We start from the raw sequence: 18,897 nt of genomic DNA, 5'->3' as shown, positions 1-18,897 counted from the left end.
CATGAGTCAGTTTAGAATGACACAAAGTAGAAGTTCATTTAGCAGGACAGCAGTGGTTTGGGACCACACACACACACACGCCAGGGCTTTATTGATTTGGCCTTCAGATGATGCTCGCTCTCTCTTGTCCATACTTGCGGCAGACTATCTTGTCACAGTTAAGCCAGCTGTTTCATAGAAGGCTGGATGCTGCCTCCTCTCAGACGCAGGACGAGATGCAGGGTGGACTCTGTGGGAGGGAACAGAAGCAAAGGAATGTTTCAGATAAAACGGAGATGCCTCAGTCAACACCTTTCGCACCTGGGATGAAACTAACACACTGGGTGGCGTAATGGAATGTAAACCTGTTTGTGGAATTCAATGTCACAATAGCTACAGAAGTGAGAAGAACTGTTTATTTACTATTAAAACAAATGTGTTTTTCCCAGCAGGTTCCTTTCTAAATGCTGAAGACGATAGAAGTAAATAGTAGCATCAGAAGTAAATAGTTCCTACCCTTCTGGATGTTGTAGTCGGACAAGGTGCGTCCATCCTCAAGCTGCTTTCCGGCAAAGATGAGACGTTGCTGATCAGGAGGGATACCTGGGAAAAAGCATGTGACAAGTACGAGTGAGTTGCAAATGTTTTGCCATAAGTAGAGGCCATTAAACACACCGCACCTTGCGTATAGTTTTGGGAGGATGAGTGTATCACTACCTTCTTTGTCTTGGATTTTGGCTTTGACGTTATCGATTGTGTCGCTGGGCTCAACCTCAAGGGTGATGGTCTTCCCCGTCAGAGTTTTCACAAAAATCTGCATCTTTTGCTTCTATAAGTAAGAAAGAATACGTTGAACAGATGAAGCTGGGACAACTAACACATACATCTCACATTTGACACCTATTGACTCTGCTTATAGCTTTCTTCCTCATATTTTGAACTGACAAAGCAAGCAGCTTACATTTACTACAATCCAATGTTTCCAGATTGTTTTAAGTTCACTGGTACTGAACAACTAAGACACAGGTTCGCCATAATCAACTCATGAAAAACTGCTGAGGTATTTAATTCTGAATATGAGCTAAATCAAAAACAAAAAACATTGAAATTCAATAAGGTGCCAATTACGCTCACCTTCAATTATTCACTTTTTAAAACCGTGTATTATCTAGGTGTATAATATATGTATGTACCGAAACCAGACTCACCTTAGTTTCACAAGCAGTTCAACAGAAAGGAAGCTGACATACCAACATATATGCATTAGTGGAGGAACAAGCTTGTCAAGGTTTGAAGTTCCTGGAGGAGTGGACTAGCAGGTGGAAACATGTTAAAGGTAAAATACACTAATATGGAGTCATGTGGAAATGTGGGATCAGATAATCAGTGATGGATTGATTCATCAATTGTGCCCATTGAGCAGCACACAAAGAGGTAACCTAAACTAAAAGACTAATCATTCTAGAAATAGAATATATACATTAAAAAAAAGAATGTACGTCCCTGGGTGGGCTCGAACCACCAACCTTTCGGTTAACAGCCGAACGCGCTAACCAGATTGCGCCACAGAGACTTCGTTGCCAAATTTGAGGATTTTACAGTTTTTAGACAGCCAGCTGATAATATGTTTACAGCTTTAAGTGAAAGTTGGTCCGTTTAAAATGGGAAGTAGAGAGAGGAAAGAAATACACACGAATATTTTACCTCACAAATCAAAAAACAACAACAGTTAAATACTGTAAGATTAATCCGTGGAATGATACAGCGAGCCACAAGCGGAGGTTTGTCAGGAAGTAGTAGGGGAAGGGACGGAGCGGGGAAAAATAAATCAATTCTGTAAAGGGGTTGTTGTGATTTGTATTTTACAGAGTTCAGGGACGATTTATCTAAGACACTCAAATTGGCTTTTAAAAATGTCCATAGATGTCTGTATCATCATCCCGCGCACCTTTTCCGGTTTCCTTCATCACTCTTCTACTGGCTTTTTGTCGCCATCTAGTGCCATACTGCTGTAATAACACTGCACCTATCCCTGCTTTAGAAGCAACTGCTGAGTTTTTGAGCAAGACTCACATCAATACTGGAGCATTTGTGATTAAACCTTTGAGATCATCAAACTCTCCCTGGTGGCTCGCATCCCAACGCCATTCAGTAGTCTTACAAAGTAAACTCCTAAGCTGAGTCGTGTGTGTAGCTAAGTTAGGTACAAACTTGCCTACATAGTACAAATCTGCATTTACCTTGAGTCCATTAGCTCCGGCTGCTTTAAGAGCTTGTTTTAGTCTGTAGTTGCGTTCTTCAAGAGTTTTACAAATTAGAACAGCATCAGTATACACTTTAGTGTATCTATATCTTCTATATGTTCTGTGATACCCTCTTCTAATGCACAGGTCCAGGATGGTGCAGAGGTCCTTCAGATTGACCTCCAGTCTGTGGGAGTGGGTGCTCTGCTTTAACACTGGTATGAGCCACAAGATGGCAGTGTTGCTCTGTAGATATTTTGGCTTGAGCTACTTGGAAATGTATGCATTTGACAAATACCTTTGATAAAAAAAATATTGTTCTAAATACTACTTAAAGTACAAATAAAAACACTTAACTACTACTGATATTTTACTATCACATTAGAGTACATAAAAAAATAGATGATCACCAGCAGTGAGTGAGGCACATCTTCACACGGAGAGATGGGTGGACGTGTCAAAACTATACAATGTCCATAATCATCGTATGAACAGTGAAATAATATTTTTATTTACAGCAATGTAATGTGTATGTGACAATTTCAGAACAGAGATCTGATCAATCCAAGCTTATGCTATTTGTTTTCCAATGCTAACTATTTAACATTGAATCATTCTATAGCACTGAACACACTCCTGTAGACAGAAGAACAAGGGGCCTAATGGAACTGGCACTTATCTCCTGAGCATGATTCTGAGTGAATGTTACACATTATAGCTTTCCTTTTATGCCTACTTCAGTTTCCATTTAAAAATAAAATACAGCCACATAAGCCTGTAAAGTAGAAACTGATCACATTCATCCTATTTACTTTTACAAAACGTAAACGAGAGCGGTTACATTCTATAACATTATAACTGAGGCAAATCTGTTTAAAATGATCATGAACCCTTTTACTGGGCTTTACGCATTCTGTTGATCGCAGAGGTTCTGTGATTGGTCAATTTATTAAGAACAAAACTGTTGTTGAGCATGGACAGTTTGGAGTTCAGGGTGTCTTTCCTTCTTTCCCAGCAATAATCTCCTGTTTCGGCCTCATCTTCCACTTGTGCATTCTTCTCCTCTTCCCCCTCAACCTCACTTTCTTCATCACTGCGTTCATCTTTGTGCATCTGGAAGCAACAGCAGATAGCAGATTTGAAATTTGTACCACAAATCTAAATCAGGTATAGTCATAGTCGGGTAGATATCTGAGGCATCGTGTCCAGAGATATTGTTTAAATGTCTCACCTTGCCGTTCAGGAACTTATAGATCATGCGTAAGATCAAACCAGCCCAGAAGATATGAAGTACTTGCAGCACCATCAGCAGGATGTTGAAAAAGTAGTATCCAAAGAAGGGCTGAAAGATCTCCATGGACAGCACCAGGGTGGTATGGATGATTCTGGCAAACCATAAAAACAGTGTGTCAAACTTTCGCAGAATACAAATGGCAAAATCTTTGTGACTATAATCTTACCTGCTGGGGAAAACCACCAGTCGAGTCATGAAGAAGACCACGGCAAAAACAACGAAGAGCGTGTCACAGGTTTTCCTCCAGCCGGACCCGTAATTGAACATTTTGGCAGACTGCAAAAAAAGGAAAAATTAGAAAGAACTACAAACTATAATGGAGGATCTCTGGAATCATGATCCCTCCCTCATGTTGGGTTTTAGACATCAAGAGGCCACAGGGAAACTAAAACACAAAGCAAACCAGAATACAAAAGACAGAAACATCCAACAAAGCAAACTAAACATGGGCTTGGCAGGTGCAATGTAACATCAGCTTAGAACATGTTAGAGTCTTATTTGGTACAAAACACAAGTCGCCTGCTTTAGTGCCTATTAGCAATGATGACCCAACAAACTTCTACAGAGATCTCAGCATAGATTCATCTTCAATAACATCGCTTCATTCTCAGCGTAAAACCTCTGACTGCCTCTGTTTGCATAGTTTAACATGAGAACAAACAACCTTTCTCATTTTGATCGGGCTTTGCAGAAGCAGGATAGCGGATGTGAGTCTCTAAACTGATTCAGGACTGGACTTTCTTACGTTACCTCTAGCAGGATGTCAGAGGAGTCATGGAGGAGCATGACCAGTGTGCCCACGCGGATATAGTTGGCACAGTAGGAGAAACTGAGCAGGAACATGGTGGCTAAATGGTGAATCACCTGCTCCTTAAAATCCTGTCCAGGCAAAAAAAAAGAACATTAACTTAGTGAAACATTAACTTCATAAATAAATAAATAGTTTTTCTCCGCTTCTCCTACTTAACCATTCTCACCCCGCCGTTTTCCTGCTCTTATGGTCACTTATTAACCAAGTGCAAAGTAAATTTAGTCCTTAAAGCAGAATTGTAAGTGTGAAATAAGTCCAAGCTGAGGTCAAAAGGGTTTACCACGTTTCAGTTCTAAGTTTTAGCTCAACTCTGCAGTGAGATCAGTTCTGATGGCTTCAGCGGTGCAACATGCTGAGCTCCTCACCTTCCTCTTGATGTCCACAGAGATGCGGAGGAGCAGAGAGAGGTAAAAGCCCAGCTCCAGCATGTAGTACCAGTAATGAACTCTCTCCAGTGGCTGAAAATATAAAAGCATTTAGTCATGATTTAGGTTTGAACCACAGTCACCAATAACTAACAACTGGTGAATCTCCATTTATCACACAAACAGCTGATCTAAAGGTAGAGATGATGCAATGATATTTGTTGGTATTGTGGCTCTCACTGAACACGGCAGCACGTTTACAGACAGTTGCTCAATGGCCTGATGGATAAGGCATCGGCTTCCTCATATGTGGTTGTGGGTGTCAATTGTAGTGTGAAGCAGAGTGGCGCAGCGGAAGCGTGCTGGGCCCATAACCCAGAGGTCGATGGATCGAAACCATCCTCTGCTAAGTGTTCACAGCAGTGAAATGTTTTATGGTGTGAATTATGTCACGCTGGTTATGTGACTATCGGGCTTTTCTTGACAAAATGTGATTGCACATCATTCTATAGTTTTTTTCCATTCTTATGTGTATGTTTTTGTACATAGAATCACTTGAAATCTAATAGATTAGCAGGAAAGACTTAACAAACCAGCTGAGTGACAGTAAGACCATTAATGTGTGCAGCATAAGGAAACACATTCAATTTCAACTTCCTCCAAAACCCCCTGTAGTTTGTTTTGCTTTTTATCTACAATTGAATCTTCTTCCCTGAAATCCATCTCAGCCCAGCCGAAAACACATACGGACATAAATCACACAGCTTGTTTCCTTGTTGGATCGCTGAATTCCTCACACTTTAAATCATCCAGCTCACTATGATAAGATCAGGACTGGGTTCACCTGTAATGGATAATGCCTCCAACATTCCTTGTGGTCCCAGAACCAGGATCTCTGCAGACAGAAGAAAGAAGAGAAGAAGAAAACTGAATTTTTAGCAACAATAATAGTATTTTGCTATGATGCATTATTTCTGTAAACCTGGTACTCACGTCTGTCACACACGCCAGTCCACCTAAGAAGGCTGTCAGGTAGAAAAAGAACCTCCATCTGTAGGACGATAAGGAACGCTGATTCAGTAACACATCTCACACACTCACATGATGAAGATGTGGATCAGGATCAGGAGCTTAAGACACTCCAATCATCTGGTCAACCATTTTTAAACACGATCAACGCTTCCTCTTCTTTGTCTCTGATTCCTCTGCCCCCTCTCCCTCCCTCTCATCCTTGCCAACCCTCTAATCCCTCCTTTAGGCTCTCTACGACGTTCCCTTTACCCTAATCCCACCCTTTCCTCTCAACCCTCCATTATCCCATTACCTTTCATGCACAGTGCCTCCACCTCTCCTCTCTCAGGTGCTGCCTGGGCTGCAATTAGGCTCACATGATACAATACAGTGCCCCAGAGACGGAATCCCCCCACCCCTCGCCCGCAACCAGAGTCTCCTTCATCCCAGGGTCGCATCTTCATCCTCTCCACCACTGCCTCTGTTCTCATGCATCATTTCATACAACTTTCTCTACTAGTCAAGTGATTTGAGTGATGCTTTAGAGCTGTCCAATCAGATGAAGGAAGTGTTGACAAGACAATGAATCCATTGTGTTGGGTTAACTCACGCAGCTTCACTAAACTTCTTGGTCCGGCAGGGTCTGTCTTGGTTTCTACGAAGGCGGAACCAGGTCTCGATCTGCCTCTGGGTTTTGCCACACTGCGACATCAGATCAAGCATCTCGCTCTGTAACGACATGAAGGAAGAAGAGAGAGCTATGTCAGCACCCGGTGGAATGAAGGAAGTATGACAGAGGGAGGAAGCAGAGAAAGGAAGGTAGAAGACTTTATTCTTAACTGGGATTAATCACATGAGGTCAAACAGTGCAGTAATGCCTTTTTATTTTGTAATTTAAGAGATCCTCGTCCTGGAGGAGAGAGGAGTTCTGTGATTAGAAGGTCATGATCTTGATTTAAATGCAGAAATGAGCGCATAATCACACACACACAGACGCGAGCAGGTGAGTGTGCAGTAGCAGGTGTGGCCTTAGTGTGTGTCTTTAGTGTTGCATGTGATGGTGTGTTTTCCCCCGAGGTCAGGTTCACCAGGAACAAGGATGTGTCTCCTGCATTCTCATCACAGTGGTTATGTGACGCTTTCTCACCATAGGATATTCAAAAAAGGGGAAAAGTTTCATTTTTGCCAAAGGCTTCCATGAGTCTTTATGACCTCACTAACCTGTGATGGGCGTCTGCTTTGCTTTGTGTAAAATGACTCCAGCTTTGGGGAGGAAGCAGCGACCATTTTCAATCGCTTCCTCACCCCCAAACATCTGGCCATGGGTGGGGCGCAAAACCTGAGGCCGCAGAAAACAAAGGACAGATTACAACAATGACGGCCTAACAACCACCGTGGAATCGTCAGGGCGACAGTTATCATTTACCAACATATGTACACCTAAAAGAAGTTTAACACACGGTAAACCAGGAAGAAACACTTTGAGTAGATAAACCAGAGTGAGCGCTCACGGTCTTTCACAGGCTTACTGCTGTTGACACATTATTCCTGAGGCGTAGCCAAATGACAAAGACAAACAGTGTGTATGTGTGTGTATGTGTGTGTGTGTGTGAAAAGGAGCTAGGGTGGGGTAGGAGGTTGGGGGGGGGCAGTTTACCTTTATCCACTCTGATCTTATTGAAACAAGCCAAAGAGTTTAAAAGGTAAACAAACCTAACTCTCTCTCTTGTCTTCACACTATTCATCCATAGCATCTGCGAATGTTGTAATATCCCAAACATCGCTCCAAAAAGCCTGCTCAGGTGGGTTTTGTTTACCTCTCAAAAACATAACGTAGGCCCACAAAGCCCAGAGCGAGGGGCAGAGCCATCAGCAGGTCCTGAGGCAGAGGACGGTCACGGTCTGACAGTCTCTCCATGTCTTCCCACGTTATTCCCGGTGGGAGCCAATATTCCTGCTTCCATACATCTGGCAGCAGCTCCATTCTGCTCTGAATGAACAGGGAGAGGAACAAAATGTGATGATGGTGATATTTTAGAGGATATTGTTCCAGATACAGAACGGTTTATATTACAGTGGGTAAACAAAAAGCGAAGTGAATGTCATGAAATAAAGGGTTTGTACTTGTTTTCATTTTGCAGCATGACTTCTTTTGTTTTGTTAGATGAACCTACACTCCTAAAAGGCACATGGCTCACACACACACTGAAGGCAAAACATTTGACACCTATGATTAATGGCAATCATCATAAACAAAATCCCATCCAAATCATTTTGTATATGGATGCTTATATTATAATGTCCCTACACCATTTGACACCAAGAACATAAAGGTATTAGATTACACTGATAGCAGAAATATAGGATTTAGAACAACCATGATCACAATTCACTGCTGAGCTCCAGAGACAAATGAGTCCAATATTATTAAAACTTATAAACATCACATACAATCACAGTATGTCATAAACTCATCAATGCTACAAACTGGATTAATTACAGAAATATTAAAGTGACTTTTCCTTGTTAACTGAAATAATAATAACAATAAAGTATAGTCTACAAAGCGGAAACTGACCTGTCAGGAACTGTGAAGAAGATTTACTCGGATATCCGGAAGAATGATGAATAATTACACTTGTACTTTAAATGTGTTTGTCTGTTTTTTGGAGGCGGATGCGCTATTATCCTACAGACGAGCCCGGAGGAGAAGTGAACCGTTTGACTGCGACCGACTCCTGTCAAGTTAGAGAACGAAATACAAACCGGTGAGTGTGACTTTCAAAATAAAAGCAGCATCGCGGCGCCATTTCCGAGAAATACTTTGAACACACACCAAAACTCACAAAATTAATATTCGTACGTATGTAAGTGTTGGCATTACCACGTCTACGTAAAAACATGGATGTTAGCTTACATGTATCGCAAACACGCAAAGCATTTATCATGTTAAAGGTAAGCATATCTGATCGTAATTATGTTTAATTCTGAAGGCAGAATCTCTCATGTGCTGAATGATGTGGCTTGATGAAACTAAAGCGAAGCAAGGGGCGTCTCCTGCTCACAGCCACCTTTGTTATCTTTAAGATAATTTTCGCAATTTTACTTCCTTTTGTAAAATTTATTTTAATGTTTCTGACTATAAAGTAACTCAATCCAACATGTATCAACATGATAATGAAGTGTGGACGCATTCTCTCTTTCTGAAATCAATCATTTGGCAGGTAGAAGTTTGTTGTTGTTTAAAGAATGATGGTCTCCAGTTCATCAGCTATCTTAAGCAATTTGATCGCATATTTGCATAGATTTTTCTTATAATATTGGTTTTGTTGGAATTCACATTGTTTAAATTTGTCCTCACTGTTCTGTTCATGCTAATAAGCATAATAACTGATTATGTCAATTAAGCCAATTTAGTCAAATGAGGTGTGTTCTGTAACTGTGTGATACTTACCTGTGTTTCCACTTGTTATGATAGTTAACAGCAGCTTATTAAAGGTATCTTCTATGCTCTTTAATTACAGGATGTGCCAGCCTCATGTGATTGTGTCCCTGTGCTGTTTCTAGAAAGTAGGAAACACAAATATAGTTGCTCATACGTGCAAACATGAAAAGGTCTTGATCAAATGTTTGTTTGCATTCTAACTGTAACATGACTTTGTCCTGTCTGTCAGACTCCACTTCAGTAGCGATGATGATCCCACACCCACAGTGACAACCTTGAAGGACTTGAAGGAAGTTTGAGAGTAAACACTCCTCTATGTGCACTGTGAGGTTTGTCATGCTTGCGAACTTTACCAAGAACAATGCCATCATTGAGGGATCTGTGTTTGACTGACCCAATCATACATTGCCTTAAAACACACGGACACACACTCTCCCATCCTGTTCACACCACTTCCCTCACCAATTTACTGAGCTGATAGTATTGAGGACAGAGAGATAAAGCCTGATAAGAGTGTTGCTGTTATGCAGATCAGCCACATCCTTCCTTTGTGATGCACATCAGTAAGTAACACAGCTGCCTTGTGTATGGAAAGGTGTATCATTTTGAGTTGTCTGAATAAAAGTGTGTGTGACGCTTTTAGTGTAGTACTAGAGCACAAAGGGCGCGGGGCAGAGTCTCAATTTGATAGTGAACAAAGATCATTTGCATGAGCTGGTTGTACATGCGTAAGTTCTGTTTGTTTATGTGTGTGGATTTTCGAGCATGTTTCAGTCTGTGTGTATGCAGGTTTATTGTTGACATACCAAATATATTTTCCAACTAACTCAAAGGAAGCATCAGTCACTATTAAGTATTTTGACTTTTATTCTTTAAAGAATTTAGCTCTCTGTACATTCACTTGTGTCATCTTTGCTATGTTTATGTTATGTTCTCTAACATTACTGCTTCACTAGCAATGTGTCCCATGTGGGTCGGGTTTTTCCATGACCCAACAATGTGCATGCTTTATTTGCATGTCTCTGTGTGTGTTTGTGTTTCTGTGTGTGTGTGAGGGAGCGATGGGAGACCGATGGGAACTGGAGCGCCTTTGTTGTATTGTCGAGTAATTTAATTGTCGGAAAGTATTGAAACACAAATCTGGACTCTTAATTGGTGCACTAATGAGGGTGTGTTTGTGTGTGTGTGTGAGAGAGAGAGAGAGATAGAGAGAGAGAGAGAGAGATACAGAGTGTGTGTGTGTGTGTTATGAAGCCAGTTGTGTTTATATCTTTTCTACAATTTTTTAATATAACCATATTGTCATTTATTTTGAGAGTTGAATGAATAGTAGTTGTCTATTTTCTACTATGCACTTTAGTCTAATATAGATAACTAAAATAATATATAAAATGACATCACTTGCTCTTTTTATGTGTTGGATATCTTCATCGACATTGTTATACTGTACTGTGATTTTAGAGACTCTAAACTGAATTTAAAGCTGTACTAACTCTGCTCTGCTTGTTAAAAGAGCTGAAAACACAAACGACAAACAACAGCCAAGCTCCGACTGAGACCTCTAACTGTAGAGTGATTACAGAGGACATAGTTTCAAGTAAAGGTGTCAAGGGATTGTTTGGTGGTAAAATAAGAATAGATTTGCGTGATGTTTTGTTCATCAATGCTGCTATGTTTGAGGAGTGTCGTGCAAGAGCGTTTAGGGTTCCTGTCTGTATTGAGATGAGATTTACTGTATGTTACTGTTTTGTAGTTGGACTCCATTGTTAAACTTTGTCTTTAAACATTCAGATCTGTTTTCCTCAAGGTAGTTGTGAATGTTGATGAACCTTGTATATTAATGTAACGCTGGAAATCTACAGCACAAGCTTCAAACTTGTTTTCGTTGCATATATGCTGCTCTTAATGAATGCTGTTAACTCAATGTGGGGCTGCAGAGTGACTATGAGTATTATGATCACAAACTGGTACTACATACTCAAACACATACTGTGTTGACTGTGTTGCTGGATGAACTGAATCAATACGTGACGCAAATCACGTTTAAAATCTTTGCCATTCTCGGACGCTGAGCTGTGAGTTGCCAGGGTATACCTTCTTATTTGTTGTTGTTGGGGCAATTTACATGACAAAAACAGACAAGGGCTAATTCAAACCCTAATCATTGTCTTTGTTAACAATGTGTTTGTGAAAGAGAGCCAGTGGGCACATTTAGCTAGACTAATTTCACTGCAATTTGCAAGATTTTACATGGAAGCTCAGAATTTGCTCCTCGGAAGGAAACTTCTGAAGATCACTTAGGAAGAGGACGAATGTGGCAGAGTCTTGTATCATAACTACAGACAGTGTTGCATTTATTGTTTGTTTTTAAGAAATTTTTATTTTCTGAGTTGGAGAGCTATAATGACAGGACAATATAGACTTGGTGGTTCAAATGACATCAATGCTGTTAGTACCATGTTATCATAGGTGACATCATTCCAGACAGTCAGGTGAAACTAAAATGGAGTGGAGAGGAATGGAGAACAGAGTTGCCTTATGTGTTACAGAAAGTGTAAATGTTAAGACATACATTTTTTAAAGACAAGAATGAAATGTTTTGTTAAAAGTAGCACAAGCCAATGAAGTGTTTTAATGTTTGTGAGACACTATCTGATATATTCCACATGAATTTTGAATGGGAAGGATTTGTGCAATTTAATTCATGAGTAAGGATGAAAACAATTCAACACTTCAATCCAGTATTAATTGAACTAAAACTAAACTGCTCATTTTTGTCTTGTAGATCAATAAAATCTATTTCTAATTGTACTGCGACTAACCAGATTTAATTTTCCTAAACTCATTTGTTCCCTCATGGTGGAGCTCTACCTGACTCTTGCAGTACCTAAAGCATCCTTAGGAGGTCAGCAGTAAACAGGACTGAGTGAGATTTCTCACAAACTGAGGCATGAGAGATTTATACAGGACTCAGTGTAACAAAAGTACCGGAACGAGCTTAATAAGCACAACGGGTAAATAGACGCACAAAACTATCCATCATTTATGTATAACTGCACTCCAAGTGATATTTTGTTACGCTTTTGATATGTTAGTCCGCAAAATGATCGCAGTGCATTCTGGGATGTGTAGTATCAGTGTGGCGTGTGCGCGGTCGGCCAGCGCGGTGGCTCTGATATCCAATGTGGAAACGACGCATGCACATTTGTGTTACCGCTGTGTGCAAGTTTCCAGTTTGGCGCCGTCTCACAGCTGACGATGATCACGTGATTGGACTAAACCAAGACAGGTGTGGACTAAACCAAGTTCGGCACATTCGCACACAAACATAAACCTCACCCCATAGATACATGTATATAAATTGCAACTCTGACTTTTAAATAATGTTGTTGTAGTTTGTCATAGTTCGTCAATAAGAGCCTTCCTTTAGAAAGACACAAAACCTCGAAATGAAACATGTCCCCCCTGCACTCAATCAGTCATGGTTTAACCCAGCTCAATAAGATTCACCTGGAAGCCTCAGCATTCATTTGTTTCCCTCAACAAGACGCCAGCAACAGGTAAGAACTAAACGCTCCTGATCCCCCAACTAGATGGCAGCTCAAGGTAAGAACAAATGCTCCTGATCCCACAACGAGATGACAGCAACAGGTAAGACCAAAACGCTGCTGATGGTGACTGACACATGGCCACACGCTGCTGTGTTTGTTATTTTCTACACACAAGAGCTCCTTGACTCTTTGTTTGCTTTGGGTCCATGTGTGTTGCAGTGGCTGCCACTGCACACGCTCCAAAACTGATACAATGGTGTTTAGGGTTCATGTCATGTATTTTAAAAAGCAAATAGACGCATTTCGACGTCACGCATTTCGACGTCACGCATTTCGACGTCACGCATTTCGACGTCACGCATTTCAACTTCAAGAATTTCAACTTCAAGAATTTCAACTTCAAGAATTTCAACGCAATTTGCAAGATTTTACATGGAACTTCTACATTTGCTCGCCGCTTGGAAAGGAAAACAGTGCGGCAGAGTCCAGGTAAAAGGTAAATGACAGGTGCCTCCCAAAAATCCAACCCCTCGTCCTCGCCGTGGGAGGTGGAAACGGGTCGACCCAGGTTTGAGTCCCAACTGGCTGTGTTTGCATAATGCTGGGTAGCTTTGCTAGCTGCGCAGCTGTTCAGTGTCCGGACTCACCTGGAAACGTCCTGGCTAACGGGGCTCTGGTCAAATTTGTGACTTTTGCACTTTTTAATCAGCATTGTAACTGCAACACTTCATTTGTGTACTGAAATGTCAAATTAGTTAAAATTTCCTTTACAGCCCGTCATGCCTCGTGTCTCCATTGCAGGGCGCTGTAGCAACCTCACAAACTCCTGTGGTGTAACATGGTAACACAGCCATCACCCTGATGGAAGAACCAGGTCCGAGTCCTGGTAGGAGTCTCTGGTTTTTACGCCACCCTGCAAACTCTCTGACCTCTGACATGGGCTGCACAGATTCACTACACATCAGACATACAGGGAGTGATTTATCTGAGAGGAGTTGGGCCCAAACAATTGATGTGTAATGTAATCTTCCTAGATGTTTAAAAGTTTAAGGGTGCTCAGTTCTACAGATAATTGAACAATGACCTTGCACCATTTTGATGGAAGTAGGTTTTTTAAGAAGGCTCCCCCTCTAGCTACGGTTTCAGGTAAGTTTGTGAATCACATTTTATATTTGCTAAACTGTGTGTGTGTCCCATAGAACTGTGACCCACACTCCCTCTTGTCAGGCTCTCAGAGGGGACGAGCTGGATGCCTGGTAAGGTGAATGTTCACCACTTGCTTCCGAGAACATGAAGCAGCAGTAACTTATTTTGATTTTAGACTTAACCGTATTTTTACATTACAGTTCTTAAGTTCTTGTCATAAGATTACAAATGTACTCACAAATGTTTGACCATCGAGGCTTCATATATAGTCATGGTTTGGTCAAAATGTTAAATATAAATGTTTGTCATAATTGGAGATCTACCTTGGTGCAGGTATGCGCTCTGTGCCCTCTAATGCTGTTCAGAACTCTTCTCCTCTAGTGCAGCGGTCCCCAACCACCAGTTCATGGGACATCAGGCCCACCACTCCCATTAATGTTCTCTCTCTTTCTCTCTCTCTCTCTCACACACAATGTTGTTGAATGAACCTTCCTTGACACTGTGGCTGGAACCTAATGGTATATAGGGGGAAAAGTTTACACCAAATTGTTCAGTATGGCCTGCATTGTTCCGATGATGATGAAGTTATGAGCTTCTTTTGAAAGTGATCTAGCAGCCATCTGTGTTTCACTCTGTCTTCTCTCGAACATGCAGAATGCTCAGATGAGGGTCTAATCACTCAGCGTAGGGATATACTGTATTTCATCTGGTGTGATCTGCCTGTGAGCGAGCTGATGCTGAGGAATTAAATGGCTGTGTCTCTTTTACGAGCCTGACATTGATCATTCCATTGCTCTAAATCTCGCTGCTATTGATTTGAGGGCAGCAGTGCAGAGACTGCCGTCGCTCAAGGAAAAATTTGTTTGTATTTCATGCATTGTTTACAAGGATTTCTTAAAGCCATTGTTTTATTTCATTACATAACTGAATACCTTTGTGACAAACAATAAAGGCTGATTTTGAGATGAGCAATGGAAGCAGTTTCTTTCACTCTAGGCCAGTTTATTATTTGATCAAGATATATTTAGTCTTGGCTTGTTTGGCCAGGATACAGATATGAGCTCTTAGGGGAATGAGAGGAATCTCAAAAGACGTCTCTGACCTGCATTCCTGAAAGGTTTTCCAGTGTTGTAGTTAGCGGTAGAGTTATGTAGCCTCTATTTACAACAAGATGGCCACATTGATACAAGAAACAGAGAAAAGTAAACATTTCATTGTCAAATACAAGTCAGAAGGGGTCGCTACAGCTGATAGACTCCCAATGTACAAGCAGCAAAGGAGAAGCTGTGTTTGCTTAAATCAGTTTAGGGGCCAATAATGGGTAGAAAACATCTCCACCAGGCAACGATCTGCCACAGAAAAAAGGAGTGACTAGATATAGACTCATAGTATCAGACTGATGAAGGAGTTTGGAGCAGGTGACTGAACAGAGATGTGACCTTTGGTGGACAGTCGGAGTACTGCAGCTTCATGTGTCACTTCTATTTTGGCATCTTATAAAAACAGTGCGTCGTAGATTAAGAAAACACTTATATAAATATAGATCATATCAATACTTAACTTTATTTATAAAGACGATTCCACAGCCAAGTTGCAAAGAGGAGAGAAACAAAGTTACAAAACAAGTTGCAAAAGGAGCAGTAAGATCATTAGTATGAAACAGATATTAGCTTCTCTTATATTTCTAAAGGCACTGCTGAACACTTTTGGCTGTTACACTGGATGGAGCCTAAAGGCAAAAAGGATTAATGGAGGAAATTGGTATTCATGCATTTCATAAGCACAGCTTCATACGAGTACGGAGCGATCGCTGTGACCTTCTGCACTGAGCCTCATAAGCCTCTTAAAGGGATGGCGACATTGAAACAGCAAACCCCCCCCCAGATGAACGCCCCCGTATTATCTGCTGTGTATTATAAACGTCCGCTTTCATTGTGGGACAAGATCTGTGGGGTCAGAGAATGAAACAGCTGAGCCTCAGTCACAGTACAAGAGGTAATTTAACTGGTAAGCTTTGGTCAATAAAAGCTCATTTTACCTGAGGATCATCTGGTACAAATGCCACATAATATCCAGCATGGTCACAAAAATTCTAAAATCTACACATAATTTAAAAAAGGTGACATCTTCTAAGGTTTTGGTTCAGCTGCACTTAGAAAAAAAAGCAAAATACAGCCACTAAAGTTTACAAGAAGTCTGTAAAATCCACTTTCATGTTTCCTTTAAACTCGGACAACTTGTGTTTTGTTCAGTCAGGACATTACTTGCAGCCTCAGTGCTTTTTATTCATGATTCAGCACTAGGATTTCTAAAAACATTGCAGAGTAACAAAATGAACTGAACAACAGAAGTCGTGATGTAATGTTGTGGTACTAAGAGTTGTCTTCCTGCACTGTTGCTCTCTTGCAGCATAACTGTCACACAGCAAATGAGTGAGTGAGCTGGACACGTTCCTTCTGAAATGTCTCCTCTCCTCCTCATCACCGTCACCCCCCCTCTCCTCTACACCAGCGCATAATCAAACTGTCCCCTGTCCAGTCCCTCCTTATGGTCCGACCACGACGAGGCCGGCATGCTGCTGTACGGGTCCAACAAGATACGGATGCAGCGCACGAGGAGGAAGAGGAGCAGGAGCAGCAGGAGGCCCACGAAGCACAGGGCCGTACCCTGCTCGGCGTGCTCGGCGGCGGGCTGCAGCACCGTGGGGCCCCTGGAGAACACGGGTGGAGCGGGAGAGGAGAGGTCATAGTCCACAACCCAGTAGTTTGTGTCACTCATCTTGAGAGACCAGAATAAAAATGTTGCATTTAATGAACAAAGAACAGCATGGCTTTGGTGTCCTTTGGAGGGTTTAGTTCTTATGTATAATCTCTTAAATCTCTAACCGGCTGTGGATCAACTCGGCAAATTTGTGCAGCGGGGCAAAGAAAATGTTCCACAGGGCAAATCAGTGGTGCAAATTAATGAGCCCTCTGGTGAACCAAGCAGCAAGCTGAGGCATGTTCACTGAAGTTTAATTAGCCTGGACAAACGGGCTGATGTTCATCTGTGCCTCGGTCTCTCTGTCGCTCTCTCTTACTGTCTCTCTCTGAAGAGGAATGAATACAACTTCAACTTCAGATTGTTTTCATTGCCCTCTGTGACAGAAGCTGATTGTTTCTCTTAAGCGTCGTCCAATAGCAGCCAGACGGGGCCTTTTTTGCGATTACAAAGTCAAGGTTGAGAGAGGATGTAAATCTAAGCTGATCCGACGAAGATCCATAGAAGCTCCATAGATCAAGCAGAGTACTCGCAGGCTGTTTTTTTGTATTTAAATGGCTCTAAAGCTGAACTTGTTCTTCACCCAGAGTCCTCAGGGAAACTCCTAAGACAGCGGAGAAAGACAAAAAAAATGATTTCAAGTTACAAACAGGTATTTTAGGAACATAACTAAGCATTGTTGTCACACATCCATTTTCATGTCTTGGTGGTGTGAGCACAACTGTGAACTCGGGTGCAGCATACTACCAGATAAATAAATCAGACACTGATGACGGCGGAGAAAGATCTGGTAATCCCTCGGAGAGTTACAGAGCTCAGCAAGCTGCACTCACTCACACATCCCCTTTAATGGTCAGTGGAGTGGAGAGATGGAGAAACAACATTTCCTGTGGTAGGTGCACTCCCCAGTCAGCATATTCTATTCCAGGAGGCTTCTTCTCCCTCCTCACCGCCCTGCCCATCCTCGCAGAGACACGTTAATAGCTCCCCCGCTCTCTGGATGATGGGGCTAAAGGGCCGGGGCTGAGCTTTAATAGGGGATTCCAAGACGTAATGAAAGAAACTGCCGACCTCAGTTTCAATTATCAAATGGCACCAGGTTACATGAGTTTGGACAGTTCAGGTGATTGCATGTGAGGAAATCTGGATCCAAGCGAACAAGACTGAATATCAAATCAATAAACTGTGTCATCTTGTTTTTGCAGGCAACAATCTTGTCAACTGCCAGAAAATATCTTAAATAGGTCATTTAACTTTTCACATTCACAATCATAGGGAATATTAGGAATTTGTAAAATCAGAGTTACTAAAAAATAAGTAATTTTGTTTACTTTTATTCACTTTTTAAAAACATTTGTAAAAAGTCATACTGTTCTCTATAATAATAATTTTTTATTTTTTTCTCTCAAACACTTTTATTTTAGTTCCCAATTTCTGTTTTGTTTTCCCAAATTTTATTCAAAGCTCTTTTATTTTGTAGATATTCTGGAATCTATATATTTATTATTATTATTTAAAATCTTTATTTGTAGGATTTAGTCCCATTTTTCAAATTCTAGAATCAAGAATGACCTTTTAACAACCCAAAAATTGAGAGAAATCTGAGAAATTGAGTGAAAGGGATTTTTTTTACACGTTTTGAATAAGGAAATGAAGAAACAAAAGGTCAATGAAACTTTAAATGATATCTCAGTCCACTCAAAAGCTGATGCAAGAATTTACTGAACTTTTTGTTTTCAGCTCTGTAGGTTACCTAAGGTCACAGAGACACCACTGATTTGAAAATAGGGTCACAGCTACACTGAGGACTAAAACAAAAATAACTTTAAAGGAACATTAAAGGATGAGCAACTTTGATGTCATGCCTCATCAATCCTCATTAGAGATCTGCTATTGTTCCTAAGCAGCAGATCAATCACATGGCAGTGTCTGACCACAGTGAAAACATCAAACTTTTTATTTTCCAGCTACAAAGCATCAAGGGACCTGTGAGTTGTGATGATGGAGCTCATGTGACATAATGTGTCTCTCAGGGCTGTAATACCTGTAATACCTGTTTGTACTGTGGATTAAGGCAGGAGCTTTGAAAATAACAAGGACTTTTCACAATAAAAAAAAAAGGGTGAAATTGCATTCTGTGAAAAAACAGGTGAACCTTGAATGACTGCCAGGCTCTAGGAAGCTCAGTGTTATCTAACGTTTCTCATTTTAGTGTGTCTAAAAGCTGAAGAGCATCTCAGTGCCTATACAGCCATTATATTCATCTTTTCTTCTAGTGCCCTTGACAGTTGG

The 18,897-nt window shown here is 41.1% G+C and overlaps 3 protein-coding genes, 1 long non-coding RNA gene and 1 other non-coding gene across 6 annotated transcripts; 1 reads left to right on the top strand and 4 right to left on the bottom strand.

The window, feature by feature from the left end:
- Positions 1 to 10: 10 nt before the first annotated feature.
- LOC142994125 (ubiquitin-ribosomal protein eL40 fusion protein-like) lies at positions 11 to 1,291 on the bottom strand. Its single transcript, XM_076144803.1, is given in 5 exon segments — positions 11 to 161; positions 163 to 229; positions 496 to 582; positions 697 to 808; positions 1,188 to 1,291. Coding segments are annotated over 4 exon segments (315 nt in total). The 5' UTR covers positions 800 to 808; positions 1,188 to 1,291; the 3' UTR covers positions 11 to 103.
- A 186-nt stretch (positions 1,292 to 1,477) lies between these two features.
- Positions 1,478 to 1,552, bottom strand: trnan-guu (transfer RNA asparagine (anticodon GUU)). The gene has a single exon. It is a non-coding gene; the product is annotated as a tRNA-Asn (tRNA).
- Positions 1,553 to 2,713: 1,161 nt separating this feature from the next.
- LOC142994123 (ceramide synthase 2-like) lies at positions 2,714 to 8,414 on the bottom strand. Of its 2 annotated transcripts, none has more exons than XM_076144799.1 (11): positions 8,282 to 8,414; positions 7,521 to 7,693; positions 6,925 to 7,042; positions 6,314 to 6,432; positions 5,686 to 5,743; positions 5,537 to 5,587; positions 4,693 to 4,785; positions 4,267 to 4,395; positions 3,683 to 3,792; positions 3,454 to 3,607; positions 2,714 to 3,335 (listed from the first exon to the last, which is right to left on the bottom strand). In XM_076144799.1, exons 2-11 carry the CDS (start codon positions 7,685 to 7,687, stop codon positions 3,117 to 3,119), a joined length of 1,218 nt encoding a protein of 405 aa, XP_076000914.1. In that variant the 5' UTR covers positions 7,688 to 7,693; positions 8,282 to 8,414; the 3' UTR covers positions 2,714 to 3,116. The 2 variants fall into 2 exon arrangements, with proteins under 2 accessions (XP_076000914.1, XP_076000915.1); XM_076144800.1 differs by having other exon boundaries at positions 7,521 to 7,688; positions 8,282 to 8,406.
- LOC142994126 (uncharacterized) lies at positions 8,374 to 11,117 on the top strand. The gene is made up of 3 exons (XR_012961342.1): positions 8,374 to 8,471; positions 9,228 to 9,273; positions 9,378 to 11,117. It is a non-coding gene; the product is annotated as an uncharacterized LOC142994126 (long non-coding RNA).
- Positions 11,118 to 16,347: 5,230 nt separating this feature from the next.
- LOC142994357 (cortexin-1-like) lies at positions 16,348 to 16,623 on the bottom strand. Its single transcript, XM_076145149.1, has one exon. The coding sequence runs from the start codon at positions 16,621 to 16,623 to the stop codon at positions 16,348 to 16,350; it is 276 nt and encodes a 91-aa protein (XP_076001264.1).
- Positions 16,624 to 18,897: the final 2,274 nt, after the last annotated feature.

This window comes from Genypterus blacodes, unplaced genomic scaffold (assembly GCF_046128005.1).
Source record: "Genypterus blacodes isolate CSIRO-AG114 ecotype Tasmania unplaced genomic scaffold, CSIRO-AGI_Gbla_v1 ptg000029l_1, whole genome shotgun sequence".
NCBI classification, from domain to species: domain Eukaryota; kingdom Metazoa; phylum Chordata; class Actinopteri; order Ophidiiformes; family Ophidiidae; genus Genypterus; species Genypterus blacodes.
The sequence above is the reverse complement of the archived record's forward strand: the minus strand, read 5'-3'. Positions and strand labels throughout refer to the sequence as shown.

What these genes read in the sequence shown, in the direction of transcription:
- LOC142994357 (XM_076145149.1), bottom strand. Translation starts at nt 16,623, where the DNA reads ATGAGTGACACAAACTACTGGGTTGTGGACTATGACCTCTCCTCTCCC.
- LOC142994123 (XM_076144799.1), bottom strand. Translation starts at nt 7,687, where the DNA reads ATGGAGCTGCTGCCAGATGTATGGAAGCAGGAATATTGGCTCCCACCG. An exon ending in AAAGCAGACGCCCATCACAG is followed by an intron (nt 6,433 to 6,924) that starts GTTAGTGAGGTC and finishes ATGTCGTTACAG; the next exon opens with AGCGAGATGCTTGATCTGAT. An exon ending in ATAAGTTCCTGAACGGCAAG is followed by an intron (nt 3,336 to 3,453) that starts GTGAGACATTTA and finishes TGTTGCTTCCAG; the next exon opens with ATGCACAAAGATGAACGCAG.